We start from the raw sequence: 17,464 nt of genomic DNA, 5'->3' as shown, positions 1-17,464 counted from the left end.
GAGCCATCATGAAGGATAAATGGATGTGAAAGCTCTCGACAGGTGATAAAACAAAGAAAACTTCTGACAAGTTCCGATAATTCACATTTTTTCCTAGTTGGTCTTAAAACAAGAGCTGCTCCTATGAACACGAAACAAAAAGGTAGATATCTTCCACAATGAAAGCTACATTATGTAACGTTTCTCAAATACTGCCTGTCCAAAAAAACCACACTAATATTTAGTGGAACTGCCTTTACGCATTCGCTGTGGCATCGTTTTAATAAGCTTCTGCATTGTCACAACATTTATTCCTGTCCAGGGTTGCATTCATTTTTCGCCAAGATCTCTTTTCACAATTTGAGCCCGATGAATCCTGGCATCGTCATCTTGGAACATGCCCGTGTCATCAGGCACCTGATTGTTTTTTTAAGACAGACTTGAAAAAACTGTGAATCTATCCTTTAATTTACCCAGTGACAAGTGTGGGGGGCTTGTACGTGAAGCACGGGTTGAAAGAAATATGTTTGCTTCCTTCTGAAAATGACCTGGAGATGGAATAACAATGCCAGATTCATGTGTCCTAAGTAGGTAGGTGGTTACACTTGTGTTAGTGTAGAGATCAGGAGCATCTACCAATGTGAAGATATCTATTTTTTTATTAAAGCTGCTGATTCTTTAGCTATGTACCAAAGCACATGACATTAATCTTACCGTGTCACTTTTAGAAAGAAAGCAAAACAGACTTTTCCACCTTCCAGCTGTGGTAAAATAAAGGCAGCTACCAATTTTGTGGACCACAAGCCTTGTTTATGGTAATTATTACAGTGTGGTAGTTAATCTGGCAGTGATGGGTTCATGATTTAAAATGGCATTAATGAGTCACATGGCACTTTTCAACTCTGTAGCACGATTGTTTTTTTCTTTACATTTAGAGTTCTACATCAGCAAGCTATGGATGAAAGAGGTGAATGGTCCAAATCATTCCAGTTTGTAAAACACGTCCAGTTCCATCCAGTTCTCACAAAGCACATTTGACAGACAGCCAAAAGTCTTAAATCATGCAGCTCCTCAGAGTCTGTGTCGAGCATGAACAGCTTGTTAAACCAATAAGGAGAGAAAGCAGGATGCTGCCGTTAGTCCCAGCCAAGAGATATGACGGGCAGCCACAGCCAGCTCCTGACTGGCTTTCGATCATCTGCTCGCCTCGTCCTCTTACACCTCGATGACCACGGTGTCCTTTCGATGTTTGGGCTCGTTGGCGAGGTGCGGTTTCTCTGTGCGAGTGTGCCAAACCAGCACCTGGAACCAAGGAAATAAAGAAAAAGAATGAGAGAATCTGCTGACAGCGGAAAAGTTGGACACACACAAATGAACAGGCGGTTACGCTTGGATAAATACGGCACAGATGCAGGTGGATGGCGGAGCTTTACTCATACTACGTAAGACCAAAGACTGAAGTTGATGTTGTTTGATCGAAGCTGCTGATACCTGATATTTTGTGGCCAAGGTGCTTTTAATCCATGCGTTGGTGTGTCTGAACAATACTCTTGTCCCACAAAGAATCATTAAAAGGAGGCAGCTAGACAAAGGGGAAGACATTTTTCTGAGCATCATATTATGAATTTGATCCATCATCTATGACCCTCAGGACTAGTGGCTGGATTCCTAGTTTCCTCTAGCCATACAGTGGAAGGAAAACGTATGTGAACCTTTGGAACTTTCATGCATTAATTTGTCATAAAATGTGATCTGATCTTTCTCTAAGTCTAGAGTTCCCTTTGAGTAATAACCTCAAAAAAGCTAATTGGTGTCAGGTGTTAGCACAAACTTATGGATACTCTACCAAGAAGTGGGCAGCTAGTCAAAATGACCCCAAGAGCACAACGAACACTCAATAATGAAGTTAACGAGTAATTCATTCCAAGGGTTCACATACTTTTTCCACTAGCACTATGAGGTTTTATGGTTGTTCTCAATAAAGACATGATGGACAATCTTTTGGTGTTATTACTTTAGGCACATTATATTTGTTAAAACTCTTGACTTAGATGAAGATCAAATCACATTTTATGACAAATTAGTTGCTTGTTGCGCTGCTCTTTTTACTTTAGTATTATCAGTAGGCTACAAGTGTCTTTTTTGCTGTTGTCTGTTCTAATTGTGTTTATTGTTACTTTGTTGAGTTGAACTGAAAAGTCAAAGTCTACAGTTAAGTCTGAAACACTGCGTTTGAGTTATTCTGTATCAAAAGTCTTCCATGGGGTGGCTGTTGGTCATCGGAAATTATTCTATTGTGTGTTAAAGATAGCGCTGAGGCCACGTATGAGTGGAACCTCTACATCACTGGAAAAATAGACGTTCACTGGTCGACAACAAGTGAAGGATACGTAACTTGATGAATAACTAATGCAATGTCTGCCAAATCAAAGACACCGCCCTGTTCCCTGAAATGGTGATTGTATTGTATCCTGCAGTTGAAGTCACTGCTCACCAGTCTGTCGGGAGGCAGCGTACACACTCATACACACACACACGAACACAAACAGTCTGACACCTCCAGAAATGGATCAAATCAAAAGCAGCACGCACCTCGCTGCAGCTGTTTGTCTTGTGTTTGCAGTCAATTTCACAGCAATATACTGGTGCGAACACCTCGCCGGGGATGCAAAGTTTGACATTTTCCTGAAGAGGGACAAATTTTCCTTCCTCACAGATCCAGAGGTTATTTGGAGTATGATTGTTGTTGTTTTTTTTTGGGGGACTATAGCTAATGAGCCTATAATTCAGGAGTGTGACATTCCTGTGTCCAAAGCAACACACACACACACACACACACACAGAGGCATGATTTATTGCTGGCTGTAAACATCTCTGAGCTTCTTCAGGTGGAACATGTCACTTCCTGCACACTGTGCTGCTAATTGGCCCGCTTTGCATATCTAATGAGGCTAATGTAGCAGCTACTACAGCATCACTCCAGAGCTGTGGGGAAATGGGAAGTGTACGCGCTCTCAAGTCCTCCCAACCCCCCGCACTCACGCGCCTCTTCCTCTTCTTGTCCCACTTCGCTCTAGATTTTCCTCATTCATCACGTCCACTTTTTCTCCACTGGCCCTGCACTTGTTCTTTACCTCTCAGTCCTCTCTCCTGCTCTGTCTTTCTCATCCTCCCTCAGGCAACGTGGAGACAAAAAGCTTTACCAGGTCAGAGCTTTCTTTCCCTTAATAGGATGAGGGGAGGACAGCCCTGTTTTCTCCCCATCTGCAGGAGAAATTTGTAGAGGAGGAAAAGAAACCAAAGGGTGTAGTGTGGGTTCACGTGGACGGGTGGTCACAGTTTAATTCAGGTTTATTGAAGTTTGTGTCTGATGTTCATAGCTAAAGGTGTCACGGTGTCTCACATTAGAACATCTAATGATATGAGACTGTATTAAAAGTAGAACCACTGAAATCAGGAGCTGAATGTTTGGAAATATATGTTGAAAGGGGGAAAATATGGTTTTAAAAGTGAAAAATTATGATTAAAACATTTGAAAATAAGAAATATGTGGAAAAAAAGGTTTTTCAGTGCTAGAAATCCAAAAACCATATTTTTTCTCTTTCAACATGTATTTTCAAACACTCAGCTCCTAATTTCAGTGTTCAGCCATGTTCCCCCCAGCAGAGAACTTCAGGTTTAAAAAGAGACCAGCTAAATGACAGGGGAATAAAGAGGATAATGTTTCTACCAGACATGAAGGAACAGGACTTATAAACTCAATTCTGCACAGTTATTGGTGTGTTGGGCGCTGGCCGATGTGAATTGTCCAGTCGGAGAAGAGCCTGGTGATTAGCACTCAGTGGTTACGGTGCACGTTGTGTACAGTCTGGCTGTGGCACGTTATACATGTTCTACAGGTCCCATCAACTGGACAGTTGTTTTTTTAACTAGCGAGCTGTGCTGAACTGAATGTTGATCATGACACCAAAGCAAATGAATAAAATCAGAAATAACAATGAGACCTTTTAACCAACGCCCCTGCCTGGCGCACAGTAAAATACCAATAGGGAAATGTCTCAGGACCACTTGATCTTTTGGACCACAGTATGTGGGCGGTGATCGAATTCATTTGAACTAATGGCACGTTTATTTATTCAAACTTAGTTTTAGTGAAATAATGACTTTAAATGATGGCCAAAAAATACAAAAAGAAAAATCCAGTACCAGTACATCCAGCATATTAGTAGCTGCCCCGGAGCTTTCAGTCTTTTCGCATGATCCTCTTCAGAGTTTGCCCAGTTCTTGAACACATTAAGATCATGAGCCTGTTTTTGTCGCCTCCAAGACCTCAGATAAACTTTCTCCTAAGACGTCGTAAGTCATCATAAACTGGAATGATCCTTCGACGGGACAGAGACTAAGCCGCATCGGTTCCATCTGTGAATGTTTTTAGGCTTCACTGACTCAGGTCTCCTACAGCAGATCCAGCAGTGCTGAGAAATGCACTGAGCCACATCAAATACAAAGTCAAATACGAAGTCTTTCAGCCTGGCTGCCGACCGTGTCCCTCTCCTCTGTGTCATCCTGAGTGTCTTTTTTTCTACCTCCTTCAATCAACCCATCTAACTTTCTCTGTTTCTACTCTCCCTCCTCTTTTCTCTTTCGCCTTTTCCTCCTGTGCTATCATCTGTCTCCATCTGTTCCTGTTGCCCCCCCCCACCTACCACCCCCCACCCTCCTTTCTTGTCCTGTCACTGCTGTCTGTTGCCATTACTCTGCTGCTCTAACTACATTACAGCTCCTGCCAGCCGTCTCCAGATACTGACCCTGGTCATCAGATGAACATTCCTGGCCTCGGCTGTCAAGCTCGGGATTCACGTTGTGTGATGTGATCTGAGACACAGTACTTCGCTCAAAGCTGTCAAGGAGTTAGCTTTTTGACGCAGCTGCTGGAATATGTTCATAGCAGCCAGACCCAGACAAAGACTTCTGACTGAGTCCAGGCTATTGATGTGACTCAAAAAAGAGGTCTTAGTAGTGTGGACCACTGGTCGACGGTATCAACTCACGACTAATGACGATGGTATTTTTATTATTAGTCTAGTGCTGAATGCAGAATCATGATTGTAATTCATGCAACTATATTAATTTGTGGCTAATTAACATGATATTTAACACTTGATTTATTCCTAATACACCTTAGATCTAAAATATAATCAGTTACATCCCTCCAGTTGTCCATTGTCCCAACCACTTGTCTTTTAAAGGGTTGTAGACTTGTCACTGGGTGAGAGGCGGGGTGAACCCTCAACAGGTCATCAGCCTATCACAGGGATGACATACATTCACATCTATGAGCAATTTAGAGTCACTAATTAACCTAAGATGCACGTGTTTGGATGGTGGGAAGGACAGTGCTTCCATCAACTATTATAATTATTATTATTAGTAGTAGTAGTAGTATGAGTAGCAGTTGTTATACTATATATACTCTATTAGTAGTAGTAACAGACTTTGTAATGTAATGGTGTGTTCAGTGTATACAACGTTTTATTGTCACTCAGTTATTAGCAGTAGTGATGTCATCTTTAACTGTACTAGCACATCACATTTTCTGTACAGCACCAGTGTGTCACCAGTGGAATCACGCTTTCTTACTGATGATGTAGCAGTTAACGAAGTACTCGATGAGCAGCGGCGCAGCTTCACACTGCACGGCACGGGCTTCAAGAGTGATGATGTCACATCCCGCTGCTTTTGTAAGGGTGACGTGACAAATGCTGATATCGCATGCTCTCGTCCTGTGGGGGTGCTGGGTGATGACTGATGATGTCACAGCCTCCTAATGGCCTGTATTAATATCAGCGGCGGGGCACCTCCATTAGTGTAATGGGGCTGATAATGATGATGATAGTTTCAACACTGAACTGTCTTCAGCAGCAGCAGGCAGCTGTAAATGATGATCGAGCCGCCCCGGGGGTCTTTATCCTATTCCCTGCAGGAAACATTTACCCATAACCCACCAGGGACTGACTTACAGCACAGTGGTGTGACCTGCACGCATACAGTAAAGCAGTACATTTAGATTTTGTTCATTCCAGGGGGAGTTTGGGGTGTAATGGGAGGATAGAGGCAGAGTGGTGACTTGAAAACTAGATAAATGATGACATCTGCTCACTCTGCTGGACTGATTTTTACTCAACAGAACTAAAAACCCAAACCCATGAACCCCACCTCTAGCCCCTTAATACATTCACTGCCACATAGAAGTAATTAATTCAATGACCTAACAGTATCTGCAGAATCTCTCATGGTAACTCGATGAAATGGTTTAAGAAAAGGAAACATTATAAAATAAATACGTGACAATGTTTCTTTATATTTCATTTCTCCATCAACACCCTCTCATACCGACTGCAGGAGCATCCTTTCAAACAGCACCACTATGCACATTTTACTTTGACAGTGACAGTGGAGTCTACTGCTGACACTAAAGTGCTCTGTCAAGAATAATAATTTATGTCCAGCACATTTTGAAATGTTAAAAAAAAAATAAAAATCACCCTTTTAATTAGAGGTGCCTTAACGACCTCGCCGGTGTCGGGGCCCCCGCATAGATTAACAGTGACACCTCTGATCATCAGCGGGGCTTATGTTCTCATTTCATTTAATGGCAAAATCTGCATTTTAAATTATGGGCTGCCCTATGTGTGTGTGTGTGTGTGTGTGTTCAGCCAATAAAGCAAATTTTTATGTCCGTCAGTGTTTTGGGGGGGATTTTAACCCATTTCTCCTACAGCACAGCTTCAGCTCAGAGATGTTGGCTGGCTTTTGCCAGTTAAGGTCAGGACTTGCTTTCATTGAACACGATCTGCCTAACGGTCGACTGGTGCAGTACAAACTCTTCCAGCCAGGTGAGCATCAACAACTTGTCTTTGGGGTTGTCAAAAATCTGGGTCAGTGCATCCCAGAATCACATCTGTAGCGGCTAGTCAGTTGAAAGTCGTCCATAAATCCCAGGGTCAGTGGTTTGACCACCTGATTCTTGGTGCCACATATCGAGGTCCTTGATAAAAACACTAAAACACTGCAGCAGCAACAATTTCCTCAAGGGGATGTATGTGGCTGCCCACTGCTCCTCCCAGAGTGGACGTATGACAAAGAAATGCCTCTTCTTTATCAAGTTTTGGGACTTGTGGGATCACGTTTTAAGAAAAAGCTGCTCTTTAATCTGCTAGTTCTTTGGCTGAAGTGGTAACATGATGACAGCTAAAACAACAAGTCTGTGAATAACCTTCTACTTCCAGACTTGGTTGTTGTTTGGAACAATTGGGGAAGTGACACTTTCAGCCCATGTATTTCTTAAAAGGTAAAAACTTAATAGAATCCATTCATCACGAAGAACTCCTTTAAGGTGCTTCTCTGATGGTTGTCAAGAGGATGAGTGGCTTCATAAAACCATGTGCCAACAGGCGCTGTGGTGATTTCAGATGAGCTGCATCGATCTGAGCTGTCTAAGCATACGGACGAGAAAAGCTCTAGAACTGCCGTTCCTGTTCAAGCTGTGCGTGTCTAAGTTTAGATCGTGCTACCAGCTTAAAGAATGACTCAGGCTGTCAATAGTGGGGAGAGATGCCCCGTGGTTAGTTGCTGCTGTGACGGTGGCTGTTTCATGACTGCAGTTCTGCCCCAAACAAACACACACACAGCACACAGTAGATTAGAACTGATACACCCCAGTCTATATTATCAACTTATGCTGTATGCAAGTCAGCGCAGTCTGATGACATAATTATTAGAAATCTGATCGATCCTGCTGTGAATAATCAAACAGCAGTTTGTTTTAATGAAGAACCTAAATCGTTAAAGTGCTGTACACAGACGACACATTTGACGCTCTTAAGAAAATTGAAAATCCAGTCAGGTACTGTATGTATATAGTTAGGGAGTGACTGTTTTTATTATCTTGGGTGTGAACGCACACACACACACACACACACACACACACACACACTAGTCTGTTCAGGCTACCTGGTTCTGTCCAGCTGGACGACGTTGTGTCCTGGATAAACAGTGGAGCAGAGTCACACTCCTGTTAAACAGCAGGGTAAAGAGCTGCCTCCTTTCAGGGAGGGTACCGCGTTTTTACAGTAGCCAAGATTGGAAAAAAACAAACACTGACTTGTTACCTGGTTGGTTAACTGGTTAACTTGGTAAGATCACTGCCTAACGTGTGGGTTACTGTGCTGGTTCCGTGTTGCTGTGTTGCAGCCTAACGATCACGTGTTCACTGTCACTGACAGACACATACATTGCAAATGCAAATACAGCACGCTTATTCACATCACAACCCGTTCCTTACTTACTTGTAAATGAACCACAGAGGGAATAACACACACCTGGCCATTTTCAAGGTACCAAAACTGGAAGTCTATGAATAAAAACGGCTGTAATTCCTATCCAGTTTATATTAAAGCAGACAGTCTAGATTGTTTCATTTTAAAAACACTGTGGTGGCTTGCAGAGCCAAAAAGGATGAAAATGATGTCACTGTCCAAATGTAGTGGACTGTATGACTGCTGAAATGTGGATGTAGTTTGTATTTGTTTACATGCCTCGTAGAAGTGAAGACACTGCTATATGAATAGCAAGTGGTGAATGTCCTTCACTTGAGTAAGAACCAGCAAATGAGATCCCTGAACAGCTTTATTAGGTTGTCAAAAGGACTCCTGTTTACTGACCCGGGTGCAGTTGTTGGCCTTGGGCTCCAACTCGGTGACCTTAGTGATCTGCTTCAGGAAGTCAGACTCCTGCATCCCCGGCTGGGAGCCGCGCCTCTTGAACTGCGCCCGTGGGTTCGCCAGGATCACCTGGAGGTTCACCGCAAAACCTGAGAGGAGAGACAGTTGGCCAGCGTGGATTAGAAGCACATTATATGTCTGTGATAACCACAGCAGTCACTGGGAGAGTGCATTTAGTGTGTCTAATGGCAATGATATGGCTGATATGAAAATCATTTACCACAGGGATCTGCCATTCTCCTGTGATAATTGTCCTGTAGATGAGAAGGAAAGCACCAGAAAGTCCAATGGGGGGTAAAAATGCTTATGATTGCAGTGCTGCGGGCTGGCCGACAAACAGATTTAATCAGCCTGATGAGAATATTTGGCAAATGAGAAACACCAACTGACATAATGACTTTAAAGTACAAAGATTTGGTCTGATAACCACACACGTTTGAAGGTTGTCTGGAAGACAAGAGATACAGATGTTTTTGATTTGCAAATAATGTTTCTAGCTCTCTGCGAGAATCCAATGCAAACACTGAAGCTAGAGCGAACCCCTCCGCCGCTCTACGCCAACGTGTGTGCGGAGAAGACGTCATTCACACATCCAATGTGTAGTCTGACCCCGAGGCCGGAGGTCAGGACGTGAAACACCACGAGTCTCTTTTACATCTTTTTGCCACCACCTCCAGCTGACCCCGCACTGACTGAACACATCGCTCAGAGATGGAGCTGTGGAGAAACACTCGAAGAGCAGCCAGCGAAGAAACGCAGCCTGCGGTTAGCTTCAGATCTAAATCGTTTCTGAATGGTCACTCTCTCTGATGATGAGACACTGGTCTCTGTTGTTCTGGTAGTAGTCTGTATTCTGTCTGTGTGTTTGTGCATGATTGTTGTTATAGTGGGTCATTTTGCTTTCTTAATGGAAAGGACCAGTAGTCCTCACTGGTTGGTGCACTATTTGATCTACTCTGCCTGGAGCTGTATTGCGCGTGATGCTATATCGCTCATTCTCAAAAAGACTTTTTGTTCAGAACAAAACAACGGGCAAAAGAAGAAACCAAAGTCATCAACATGCCGAGAGGCTCATCCAAGCTGTGTGAATTTCATCGAGGAAACTTCTCCTCCCGGACCTGGATCAGGTCATCAGTGAGCTGGACAGTCTGTGGGTGTGCTTGGTGGCAGTTAATGCACAGTACATGACGCCCCATAGGTGCCCAGTTGGATTTAGGAGACTGTGAGGGCCAGTCAGTGTCATCAACCTGCCAACACACGCGGGCTATATGAGCAGGAGGAATCCAAGGCCCACTGCACCAACATAAGATCTGACAGTACCTAATTATGGCCAGTCGAGCTGCACGGTGCTGGTGCTGTGAGCCCAGGTCATCCAGTTCCTCCTCGTACAAATGAGCAGATACTGGTCCTGCTGCTGGGTTGTTGACCTTCTACAGGCCTGTCCAGCTGTCCTGTCTCCTGGGACCTCCTCCATGCACTTGAGACTGTCCTGGGAGACACAGCAAACCTCTGGATGTGCCATCTTGGACTACCTGTGCGACCTGTTTGGGCTGCAGGTGCTGCCTCATGCTATCAGCTGTGCTCCATAAATGGATGAACCTTTACTGACTTATTGTTATACTGTGAAAATTTAATGCTGTCTTGAATTTTTTGGGCAGTATATTTATTTAAATTTATTCGAAAAGTTAAATTATGAAATGCTTAAATAACCAGTAAAATCATTTATTGATTTATCTTTTTGTTGTAAAATTATAAATCAATGAATGATTCCTGTGCGATTTATTCCATGACGCATGAGCTCCTCCGTAGAAATCTGCCTGCCTGGAAAGATAAATGTTCACACTATGGTGTAGTATAAAGCATATTTGTAGTAAATGGATCCAAACATCACTATAGTCCATAACTGCTCCATCAGAAAAGATCAAGCTCATTGTAACCAGAGCAGCTTTTTCTCAGAGGGATGCTGACGCTTCCAGTTCTGAGCACGACAGCATGAGGTTTCCAGAAATTGCTGCGATCTTCCGTGTGCAAGGTCTCTGCATAATTACTGAATATTTATTTATGCAAATTGTTAGTGGGTGGCACGCCTTGGCAATCAGCGCATTACTGTGGGAATTCACCCCCAGTTATTCACCATCCTCGCCTCTCTTTGTTTCCTGCCCCTCTTGCTGAACAGCATTTTTTAGGATGCAGTTGTCTGAAGGTACTGACACCAGGCCAGCAGACAGCAGTCCTCTGAGTAATGAGAGCGAGTCAGGGTAGGTCACACTGAGAGGGACAGAAACTGTAGACATGCAAATGGGTTCGGCTTCTCGCTCTCCAGGTTTAAGTTTGCTGCATTTTAGGTCAGGTCAGCCATCACGAGCACGCCGTTCCATCCTGTTCTAGCTCACACACCAACATGTACAGACACAGCATACACAGGCAGACATTTTCAAGATGAATTTAGAGCTAATATTTATAGATGTGCTGCGCCACTGTATCTAAATGTGGCAATTTCCGTGGTGTTTTATGCTTAAAAAAAAAGCAAATGAAATGAAATGAGGCACCAAAACATTAGGAGTTTACTCAAAGGACGTAATAAAAGCTTTTACTGCTGCACACTGACTTATATCTACACTGAACCACACACATCCCGATATGATACCAGTACAGTCCTTAGATTGTGCTAGTATCAGGCCTATTAATGCTTTAAGGCTGCAGGCCAATCACAAAGAGAAATGCAGCTCAGACGGAGCATACACACATCTCCTAACCTGCAGCCACAGTCTGAGATATGATCATCACAGCTTATCTGAACTATGTTCATCCAGGAGTCTGTTGTCCACTTGTCTGTGCACTGACTTTGTCCCACTTTACTGCTGACCCACTCTAGTGGACCTACAGTATCTGGCTGCATGTGTTTACTGAATGGACCCTTTAAATGTTTGACAACTGTCTTGAAATCTGTGGCTATGTCGGAACAGAACACCTTCTTATTTTAGTTCCTCTGTAATATACCTGTTGCCAATACTAGCTAGTCTGTGGAAGTACTGACTGAATCCCAATGTGCAGATTTATGTCACTTGCACTTGCACCAAGCAGATATTTTTTAAAGTTGCATTGTCCGAAGTATGAAAATGTTTGTTTTCCTAGACAGTGGTTCCATGCTGAGCTGGAATGACTGTGTTTTTAAGCAGATGCTGCAGCTTTGGAAGATATCCACATCAAGTCAGACTGCTAAAGTTCCAGACCAACTACATTTCAGCATAAACAAGATCTTTTAATGACCTGTTTGAACTGGTGCTGTGCCATAGCACTTATTTCCCTCTTGATCCCCTAGGAAGCAAACCCAGGCTAGTTTTGCTGATACTGATATTTTGTAAGAATCAACAAGGGAAAAGAGCTGGGTGAGAGGCTGATGGAGAAGTGGAGATGGAGCCTAAGATATAGCCAAGATATAGCAGCTTCTAATAGCACCAAATGCTGCCACCCATCATATAGCCATTAATCCGCCTTTCTTTAATCTCTTAATATTTGCTATCCAGGTTCGAGCCCACCTCTATTTACCTACAGTCAAATTCATAAAACATATTCATTGTCTGATAGTGTCTGTCTCTTTCCTAATCTGACACAGCTTATTTTCCACAGGCTTCTTCGTCTAAACACTGAAGGTCCTGACGCCAACTGATATTTTATTTCCTCCAATTTATTCATTCCCTGCCCTCTGTCTCTCTTCATGCCCATCGCTCTGTGCTTCATTTTCAATTCAAAGACTGCTATGAAATACAAAAGAGTTTCCTCCAGGGCAAAAAACAGATAAAGCATGAGCACACTCAGCAGCCACGGCACTGTGACAATAAAATCAGAAGCTAAAAATAAATTACCTGTTTAGGTAACCTCTGTCAGCGTTTCACGCAACGGTAATTCTACTTAGATCCACTTCAGGAAACTCGTATATCTGATCTTCTAAACACGCAGGGCCCTACTTGAACTGAGCAAGCTGAACACCGTGCACAGCGCCACCTATCTGTAGACAAAATAATAACACAGTAAATTAATGTACTATGTAAATGATGTTAAAAAAGATCGAAGCAGCTATTTATATGACCACAAAATATCACCTAACACCTTTTTCTAGAAATAAAAGAATAAAACTGCAGTAATCTCAGGTCACCCGCACTGCAGAGGTTTGCCGTGTGTGTGTGTCCGTGTGTGTGTGTATTATGTAGCAGCCTGGTTAATTTCACATGATTTAATCAAGGTAAACACAGTGGACAGTCATGCATCATGGACATACTCAATGTCTGCTGTCTGCAGAATTTTAATAAACTAAAGATTTTCCTGCAGTTCTTCTGCTTCAAATGCATCGACCTGTGGCAGAGTGAAAATAATCAATTCACATTCCACTGCTGCACATTTACCTTTTGATAATTTCATTAGACTGACCCTGAAGTGACATTTTGCCAGAGACTGACATGGTTCTGAGATGTCTATTCTTCTTTGCCACTTCTTCTGTGCACCATGTGCTCTTAACTTAGCACAAACATGCCAGCGGGGAAGAAGGACATCAACACTGCTCAGCCTCCTGCCATCAAAACCCTAACACATACACATACTGTGTGGCTATGACTGCAAATCTTTCACATCATGGGCTCTCCGGGTTTCAATACATCAACATATTCACATACAATTTTAACTATAATACCAGAAGTAACATAGCTGAAGCAATCGTAACATCCACATCGTGGAATTGGAATAAAAATGAAGGTGAGTCCTGGTGAAAGGATGAAACAGTTCTACTCAGGAGTGTCCCGACACACGGCTCCATTCATGTTCACTTTAACAATTTGGATTCTGCAAATGCGATGAGAAGAGAAGCAGCCTGCTTGTTTCACCTCATCTTAAGTGGTCTTTTAAACAATCCTGTTGAGAAGGTTTTACTCATCCTAATAAGATGCTGTCTAGCACAGCAGCTTGGTAACAAATGATGATTTGCACATGGCTAACCCTTTTTAAAAGTACTAATAGCCACGTGCATTAACTAAGCTCTAATTAGCACATGTAAGAAAACTAATTAGTGGGATCACTTGGTTCAGTGCTTTTCTTACTGCGTGTTTAATATCTCTTTCTTTCCATTGACAGCGTGTTATGATTGCTTTAGCAGCGTTATTGAGTTAATTCCAATGTCTGCTTTTATTGTATGTGGACAGCTGCACTTTAGCTATGTTTAAAATTGAAAAAGTCCATTTAACACTGTTTGTTGTTTTGTTTTGTTTTTTGCTTACTCTGAAAAGCAATGAAAAGTGCACCAAATGATTGCATATTATCTTTTTAATTCACTGCTGTGTACATATGCATCCATGGAACAGCAACTATTAACCTGTACATAGTTAATTACGAGTATCCCACACTCACCGATGTGTTTTTTCCTCGTCTATTCAGTTGCTCCTGTTCATTTTGGCTCTCCCTGCTCTACTCTGGTACAGCAGAAAAGGGTCTCAGCTTTGTTTTTAACTGCTCCAGTCCCTATCTACCTCTCTGCACCTTTCATCTCGCCATCTCACAAGCGTGGTACAAACACCAGGGGTTACTGGGGGTTAAACGCTTTCATGTCCACATCTCAGGGAACACTCCCGAGGCACAAGTACCACTTCAGCAAAGGTGCAGCCGCCTTTTTGTTGGTGTCTCCGGGTCTTTCTGTGTTCGCTCACATGTGCACTTCGGACCTGCACTGCTAAAGATGCAGCTCTAACGCGCTTTCGGAGGGTTGCGCGTGTGCAGACGTGTGCGCTCTGTGTCTCGTGAACATGTACGCCTGTCCACTCGTATCTCCTCAAGCGGAGGCAGGTGCGTGTGTGCTTGCATGTTCTTTCCAATAGCTGAATGATGTAATTGTGTGTGTGTACGCATAATTGCACACACACACACACACACACATACACACACATCGAGGTTAATAGTATTCCACACCATCATTGTCCAGACTTCATTGTGCCTGGTTAAATGAGACAGAGCAGTAGATGGGAGGCTTTAGTGGTCCACTAACAATACGCCACTGTATAACACAATACTATTAGGACACACACTGGCACTCACTCAGCGCTCTGCATACCCCATTGTAAATCCTATGAATAATAATTTAAGAGTGAATAAAGTTTGGGCCATTCGCTCAGCGTAGCCATTGTTGCTCTTTCAGAATTAAAAGCGAAAAAAATAAAAAATAAAAAATGCTGCGCAATACAACCACGGCAGTAAATCTTAACGTTGCAAATTGACAGGGTAATTATTCAGCACAGTGTAAAAGAAAGGTTGATAATTAAAGTGTGTGTGTGAGAGGCAGACAGAAAGAGTGAGATTAGGAGGAACAGGATAGTTGGGAGGAAGATGGAGGGCTGAGATCTTGGCCATGACAGAGCAGTAAAAAGGTGGAGGAGAGAGAGAGAGAGGGAGAGAGAAAAAAGAAAAGAGAGGCGCGCTCTTGTTATCAGGGTTTAATTAACACTTATCCCAGGGACAGGTCTGCGTATGCACGTGTATGAGAGCGCCAACACATGTATGTTCGGCGGCAGCGCCCTCGGCTGTGTCCACATATGTGATGGAGATGATACAAGCAGCGCTTTCGTATTCAAGGTGATTTACAGCAACAATCTCTCACTGGCAGAAAGTCTCGATAGAGCATGTGGGTGAAGTGGGGTAGAGGGGGCGGTGACTGACATTTGACTGTGAATTATATTCTTTATAATTCTCTCTGATTGGATTTTTTCACGGGTAATATGAAGATGTAAACATACTTATGCTTTGTCTTTACTCTCCGTTGGGATGACAGCTAAAGGACACATTTAGATGCACTGCTTCCACTTGCAAACCACAGACACATTCATGTTGTGCACCATTATATAGAGAAGGCGTCCCCTTTACTACACTGGATAAGCAAAATGTTTCCAGACGTCAATGTGCCTTGGGGGGGGTCTGCAATCTCATGGCTCTCATCTTGAGCTAATTAAAATACCCTAAGTGTATCGCTCTTCTGTCTTCCAGAACCGCACTACAAGATTGTGGACAATTCTACTGTGGTCTGTGGACTAATACTGCTTAGTTAAGGTCACAGGAAAAAAATCTGCACAAGCTGTTGGAGCGAGATGAGATGGAAGTAAAAGTTTTCTTATTGCTGTATCTGTTTCTCTAAACTGGCAGGCTGTTAGAACTGGACCGGACCAACACACTGACTGTGTCAAACTGAAACTCAAAACTTAGTGTTAGGTTATAGTTCAGAGTAGTTAAGGAAAAACAGTCTCACTGTGAGCCTCTGTACACTGTACTCAGAATTTCATTCTGAGCCATACAGGAAGTAAAACTTGCAAGTGTAGTATGTTGTATGTAATTGGTATGTTTACTGTAATAGAGGCAGTGAGACAAATACACTGTCATGCAGCAGAGAGAGAAAACGTATTAGAATACAGAAGCTGTAGTTTATGTTGCATCCAAACATGCAAAGAACTATTTTTTTTTTAATAACAATAGCACTGACAGGTGTTTGGCTGAACAATCATTTCTTCTTGTGTCTTTTGTTAACAATGGCACTGATTGAAAACAAAATCCGACATCTTGCCGTGATTGTTGCGGTGAAAAAAAGACATTTTCAATATGAAAACAGCCGACGCTGTAATCACGGGTTTTCCAAAGTTGTGTCTCTTACACCAACTTCATCTTAGTGCTGAATAGCTGAGGATCCTGTATTCACATGACAAGTCAATTATTAATCCACAACTGCTGTTAACACTGTACGTGGCAGTAGGCTCTTTGATGTAGCGTCTGATTTTTAAATTTTATTATTCACAATCAATAAGTGATGATGAGGAAAAAACGAGAGACAACGTTGTGTTTTATCAGTTTTTCATATTTTGTTGACAGAAAAGCGTGTTTCACTACGATGAGTCAAACTGCTCTCACCTGCCAGTGTGTGTACTGTGATATAGCTTGATGCTGTGTGTTGTTACATTCTCTTTGAACAGCTACAGCTCAGCAGGTTATGCTATATATCACACTGGTCTCTGTACGACCCCGATGCAAAGTCCAAACAAAAGCCAGCGGACCTGTTCTAGTCCTGAAATATCTGAATTAACTAAATAAACTGTTTCATATCTCCTCATACATCATTCCGATTTTAATGGTTTTGAATGGTAAATGGTTCGATTTTATTGGTCTTTCTCGTGGAAAGTATTTTATGTATGACAGCAACAGAGCGACAGAATTGTGTATCTACACTGCAGGAAATCCAATGTGAATTACACCAGTAAACTAGAATGCCAACTGTACAGACTGATCTTTTAATAACTTTATGCATGAGCATGATGCATTTGTGCCAGATGTAATGAAATTACTTATTATTTCTGAAATATAGCAGTATAGTATTGACAAGAATGACCTTTGATCCCCCAAAACCAAATCAATTCACCCTTGAATTTTGCCAATTTTTACTACATTTCCTTGAGGCATTCTTGACTCATCACATTCATTAACAATGGGACAGACAGAGGATGGACAGATGAACGGATGAATGGAAAATAAGATTCTGCTTCTGGCCACGGCTGTCTCGGGCACTGAGGCATCACTTACTCAAAAAAAAAAAAAAAAAAAGTAAAAGTGATGCTCTGTTGCGTCACCACATCTGCATTCAGCATTTTTACTTTTCAGCTTTACCAAGGTGGTGAGCTTAACTG

General features: G+C 42.5%; 1 protein-coding gene across 1 annotated transcript in view; it reads right to left on the bottom strand.

The window, feature by feature from the left end:
- Positions 1-1,178: 1,178 nt before the first annotated feature.
- Positions 1,179-17,464, bottom strand: part of b3gat2 (beta-1,3-glucuronyltransferase 2 (glucuronosyltransferase S)) — a 37,566-nt gene continuing 21,280 nt past the window's right edge. The window contains exons 3-4 of the mRNA XM_026355850.1: positions 8,703-8,851; positions 1,179-1,281 (exon numbers count right to left, since the gene is read on the bottom strand). Of these exons, the coding sequence (XP_026211635.1) occupies positions 1,195-1,281; positions 8,703-8,851 (236 nt within the window). The 3' untranslated portion in view covers positions 1,179-1,194. The remainder of the gene's footprint in view (positions 1,282-8,702; positions 8,852-17,464) is intronic.

This window comes from Anabas testudineus, chromosome 15 (assembly GCF_900324465.2).
Source record: "Anabas testudineus chromosome 15, fAnaTes1.2, whole genome shotgun sequence".
Taxonomy (NCBI): domain Eukaryota; kingdom Metazoa; phylum Chordata; class Actinopteri; order Anabantiformes; family Anabantidae; genus Anabas; species Anabas testudineus.
Note: the sequence above shows the minus strand (reverse complement) of the source record. Positions and strands in the feature narration are given on the sequence as shown.